The sequence below is a fragment of the Merops nubicus genome, unplaced genomic scaffold, assembly GCF_000691845.1.
Source record: "Merops nubicus isolate BGI_N331 unplaced genomic scaffold, ASM69184v1 scaffold18402, whole genome shotgun sequence".
Taxonomy (NCBI): Eukaryota; Metazoa; Chordata; class Aves; order Coraciiformes; family Meropidae; genus Merops; species Merops nubicus.
The window spans coordinates 4,230-10,041 of record NW_008594469.1 but is presented as its reverse complement, the minus strand read 5'-3'; the positions used below and the strand labels follow the sequence as shown (position 1 = coordinate 10,041).

General features: G+C 59.4%; 1 protein-coding gene across 1 annotated transcript in view; it reads right to left on the bottom strand.

Moving 5' to 3' along the window:
* CSRP1 (cysteine and glycine-rich protein 1) overlaps window positions 1-2,697 on the bottom strand; it is an 8,043-nt gene extending 5,346 nt beyond the window's left edge. The window contains exon 1 of the mRNA XM_008935802.1: window positions 2,585-2,697. Coding sequence (XP_008934050.1) covers window positions 2,585-2,696 — 112 coding nt within the window. The 5' untranslated portion in view covers window position 2,697. The remainder of the gene's footprint in view (window positions 1-2,584) is intronic.
* Between the last annotated feature and the right edge of the window lie 3,115 nt (window positions 2,698-5,812).

Sequence of the window (5,812 nt, the reverse complement as noted above, 5' to 3'; positions counted from 1 at the left end):
TGTTCCTTGGGAGCAGAGCCCGACCCCCCCCTGGCTCCAGGCTCCTGTCAGGAGCTGTGCAGAGCCAGAAGGGCTCCCCTGAGCCTCCTTTGCTCCAGGCTCAGCACCCCCAGCTCCCTCAGCTGCCCCTCACAAGACTTGTGCCCTTAAGAGCAAGAAGAGGGAAGCATTCCCCACACTCCTTATCTGAGGCTGCAGGAGAAACATGATTTCCTGTTGCAGCAAGCAGCCACAGCAAGGACTCGGCCTCCCCCCCTGCCTCCCCCCCACAGCCCCCGGGAGAGCCTCTCCACAACCCTCTGCTGAGTCCTTTCAAGGTTTCCAGCCTGGAAACCCCCAGGCACAAGAACTGCTGGCCAGGCTGGCCACCCTCCACGCTGTGCAGGGAGCAGAGAAGTGGCAACAGCCTTTCCCTCCCACATCTGCATCCATCTGTGCACGTCTCACCCCAGGTGGGCTGGCTGAGAAGCCCCCAGTGTCTCTGCCAGGTGGACACAGGAGAGGATCAGCCCCGTGAGGACTCTGCTGTTTCCCTGCGGAACAGGTCTCCTGGGCTGAGTCCTAGCTATGTGCTTGTGGAGCTGTGCTGCCTGTCTGTGCTCCCCAATGAGGGGGGTGGTGGGACTGGAGAGAGGGTACAGGGACAGCTGAGAAAACCTTAAACCTCAGTGTGGCCCTGCTGCAAGGGCAGCTCTGAAGAGGCACCTCTACTCTGCTGCTGTGTCAGATGCAAGGGGTCGACGAGCCACCAGCACACAACAGGCCCCTGTCAGCACATGGGAATCACTGGTTCTGGTGTGTGACAGTCTCCAAGGGCAGGGGCAGCAGACCTGCTCAGACACTGCCCCTGCACTGCTGCTCTGTAGCTGGGAGGGGAGGGTGTCGGGGGGACCTGCAGCATGATCACAGGAGTACTTGTAGGGTCTTGCAGAGCAAGCAGAGTAAGGGATCTCTGCATGGAGTTAACCCACCACCACATCCTCTTCTGCTGCCCTTCCCTGGCTGTGACACTTGGATCCAAATACACAGCAGAGACTCCCTCTGCCATAGCAGGTTTGCAGGCAGGCTGGAGGTGGCACGTGGCACTTCTCTGCAGCCCTTCCAGGAGCAGAAGGGCCAGGACAGGACCACGTCTTCTTGCCATCATCTCCTGGGACACTGGGGCAGATGTCATGCCAGTTCCCAAGGCCAAATCACCTTTTTAGGGTGGCAAAGCCACTTAAAAGACTAAAGCTAACACCCCCTCAGAGCATTGCACAGGATGTGCCACCTCCTCCCAGCACTGCTTGGACAGTCCTGTCTCAGTGCTCCCGTCCTGAACATCTGGAGGTTATCCAGAGGACTCGTGCAGCCTCTCCCGGGGGCAGGGACAGACCCTGCGTGTGGCTGCTGGCCCAGGTCAGCCCTGACAGCCCCGACAGCCTCCAGTGTCCCAGAATGGCCTGTGCTCCCTCAGCAGGACTGACCTCTGAGCCTGGGGGAAACAGAAATCCAGCCACCCTGCCCCACAGCCAGGCTGGGCCTGCAGAGCCCCCCAGGCGTGTCCCTGGGCTGGGGACAGGATGGGACAGGAGGGGACAGGACAGGACAAGACAGGACAGGACAGGACACGACAGGACACAACAGGACAGGACAGGACACGACACGACACGACACGACACGACACGACACGGCAGGACACGACAGGGCAGGACAGGACACAACAGGACAGGACAGGACACGACACGACACGACACGACACGACACGACACGGCAGGACACGACAGGGCAGGACAGGACACAACAGGACAGGACAGGACACGACACGACACGACACGACACGACACGACACGGCAGGACACGACAGGGCAGGACAGGACACAACAGGACAGGACAGGACACGACACGACACGACACGACACGACACGACACGGCAGGACACGACAGGGCAGGACAGGACACAACAGGACAGGACAGGACACGACACGACACGACACGACACGACACGACACGGCAGGACACGACAGGGCAGGACAGGACACAACAGGACAGGACAGGACACGACACGACACGACACGACACGACACGACACGGCAGGACACGACAGGGCAGGACAGGACACAACAGGACAGGACAGGACACGACACGACACGACACGACACGACACGACACGGCAGGACACGACAGGGCAGGACAGGACACAACAGGACAGGACAGGACACGACACGACACGACACGACACGACACGACACGGCAGGACACGACAGGGCAGGACAGGACACAACAGGACAGGACAGGACACGACACGACACGACACGACACGACACGACACGGCAGGACACGACAGGGCAGGACAGGACACAACAGGACAGGACAGGACACGACACGACACGACACGACACGACACGACACGGCAGGACACGACAGGGCAGGACAGGACACAACAGGACAGGACAGGACAGGACAGGACAGGACAGGGCAGGACAGGACACAACAGGACAGGGCAGGACAGGGCAGGACAGGGCAGGACACGACAGGGCAGGCCGGGCCCGGCCGGCGGCAGCCAGGAAGGGGCGAGAGGGGCGAGGGAAGGGCTGGTACTCACTGCACAAGAAGCAGGACTTGTGGAAGCTGCTGCCCTCACACTGCACCTCCTCGGCGAAGTACACTGCCTTCTGGCAGACACCACACTTCTTGCCTCCCCCCCAGTTCGGCATCCTGCAGAAAAAGCACAGGCAGGAACGGGGTCAGGGCGGGAGGGGAGCAGCAGCAGCCAGCAGCAGCAGCCAGCATCCTCCCACCCCACAGGACACTGCCCGTGGGTCTGCTGCCTGCACTGACCCCCAGAGCTGGTGAGGAGCAGAGCTCAGCAGAACTCGGGGTGCCCATCATTAGAGCACCCAGAAGCATCCCAGAATCATGGAATGGTTTGGGTTGGGAGGGGCCTTCAAAGCTCATCTGATCCAACCCCCTGCAGGGAGCAGGGACATCCCCAGCTAGCCCCACAGGACACTGCCCGTGGGTCTGCTGCCTGCACTGACCCCCAGAGCTGGTGAGGAGCAGAGCTCAGCAGAACTCGGGGTGCCCATCATTAGAGCACCCAGAAGCATCCCAGAATCATGGAATGGTTTGGGTTGGGAGGGGCCTTCAAAGCTCATCTGATCCAACCCCCTGCAGGGAGCAGGGACATCCCCAGCTAGAGCAGGGTGCTCCGAGCCCCGGCCAACCTCCCCTGGGATGGTGCCAGGGATGGGGCAGTGACCACCTCTCTGGGCAGCCTGGGCCAGGGGCTCACCACCCTCAGTCTAAAAATTTGTTCCTTCTAACTAGTCTAAATCTCTCTCTTCCGGTGTAAAACCATCACCCCTTGTCCTGTCACAAGAGTATCAGCTGCCTCCTAGGGACCACTGGTCCTGCCAGCCAGGAGCAGCAGAAATCACCCTGTTCTGGGAGCCGTGGGACATCACCACTCCCTTCTGTGCCAGGAAAAGGGAGGAAGAAGGACAGTGGTGGGAGACCGTGCTCACAGAGGCACCCATGGCACCAGCACCTCGTCAGACCACAGCCCTGCTGTAACCCCTCGACAGCAGCAGCTGGGGAGCTGGGGAGGGTGTGGGCTGTCACCCTGGGTGGAGGCAGTTCCAGCTTCTCCTCTTCAAACAACTCTTTCATTTCTGCCACCACAGGGCAGTGGTATAGTCTCTATACCAGGGGTAAGTGGTTGCCCTGAGGCAGAAGCTGAGCCCTGACACCACCAAACAGTGGGCTCTGGTACCATGTCCCCCAAACATTGTTAGCTTTTGCCTTGCCTGGCCAACTCCTCACAGGTTCCTCCTGTACTAGGGCATCTCAGTCTTCTCCAGGACTGTAGGTGCCCTCACGGAGTCTGGGAAATCATCAGCCCCAGAGTCACAGGCTCATGTGCAGGGCAAACGTCTGAGCACCAGCCTAAGCTACCACACAGCTCCTTGGCAGGCTATAAAGTGCTTCTGTTTCTCTCTCCTCTTCCCTGAAATGTGTCTGATGAAACATGATTAAGAGGCCTCTTGATCTGCCCATTTGCAGCTAACCCCAAAATACTGGTGAGCAGCTAACACAAGTAGCAGAGCTCCAACCCAGAGGGGCCTTGATACTTCTGAAGACCAGAACAACAAAACCTCAAGATATTCAAGCAACAAAGTCCTACAACAGGATTCTGAGGGAGGCAGGCTGGCTGAGTGTGACCAAGAGGGGGTTAAGGAGAATGTAACAGCAACCCAGGGTCACTACAAAGACAAACAAAACACTTTTTGGTGACGCTCAATGACATAAGAAAGGTCAGCTGCAGCTTGGGAGGTCTCCAGAGGCCTCTCTCCATCAACACTTCTGTAATTCTCCATCCTGCTCTCGTGCAGGGACAAGGAGCAGAAGTCACCCTCCCTGCTGCAGGCACAGCCATGTGCTTCCTGGCTCCTGAACAGCTGAAGTAGCAGGACAAGGTCCCCAAAAGCAAACACCATTTTCACAGTACACTGTGTGCCACCCACAGCACACGCAGGATCTCAGCAGCTCCCTCCCATCGGCTGCGTGGCTATGAGGGAAGGTACCTGGGTGTGCCAGGGCACTCCAGGGCTCAGCCTCTGAGCCCCCTCCCTGCAGCAGCTCGGGCAGCTAAAACCCCATCTCTGGGTCCCCAGTCTCCCACCCAACAGTGCAGTTGGTGGCACTGCCCTGCCTGGCAGGGGGCTGAGGAGATGGATGCGAAACACAACAGGACTGGGGGCTGTGTAAATGTCAGCTGGAGAGATGGGGGAGGATGAAGTGCCACAAACCCTCTGCTCACAGGCACAGTGAGACCTCTGCACCTTCCAGTACAGTCCAGGGTAAGGCCAAGTGGAAGGTCCTGCACATGGCTTGGGGCAATCCCAAGCACAAATCCAGGCTGGGGGTGCAGGGCTGGGGAGCAGCCCTGGGGGTGCGGGGGTGAGGAGCTGGCCAGGAGCCCCTGGCAGCCTCAGCTCCCCCCCAGCAGCATGGGCAGCAGGGCAGGGAGGGGATCCTGCCCCTCTGCCAGCTCTGTGAGACCCCCCTGCAGTGCTGGGGCAGCTCTGGAGTCCTCAGCACAGCAGAGCCAGGGACCTGCTGGAGCAGGGCCAGAGGAGCCCCAGCAATGCCCCGAGGGGGGAACCCCTCTGCTGGGAGCCCAGCAGGAGAGAGTTGGGCTGGGGCAGCTGAGAGGAGAAGGCTCCAGCTGGGGAGAACTTATAATAGGCTTTCAGTACTTAAAGTGGGCCTAGAGATGGGGAGGGACTCTATCATGAAGTGTAGTGATAGGATGAGGGGCAATGGCCTTAGTAGATTAATATTAGATATAAGGAGAAATATCTTCACTGTGAGGGTGGTGAGACACTGAACAGGCTGCCCAGAGAGGTTGTGGATGCCCCATCCCTGGAAGTGTTCCTGGACAGGGCTCTGAGCAACGTGGTGCAGAGGGAGGTGTCTCTGCCCATGGCAGGGGGGTTGGACTAGAGGATCTTTAAGATCCCTTCCAACCCATTCTGTGTTTCTATATGGGAAGTCAAGCTCTTCCCTGTGCAAAAGCATTTAGCAAGGCAATAAAAAAAGGGAAATGGATCTCAGCCTGTTTGTAAGAGTGGGCAGGACACACAGGGCAGGGCAGGGCAGGCAGGATATGCAGGGCAGGGTGCAGGGCAGTGCTGACACACTGCCAGGGCTGCAGAGGGGCACTGATCCTGCTCTGGCCCAGCTGCAGCTCCCAGCTCCTGGGTTCACAGAGGGTCTCGGCACGGGACAGACAAACAGAGCTGCAGAGGGTGCTGGGAGCAGGGGCTGG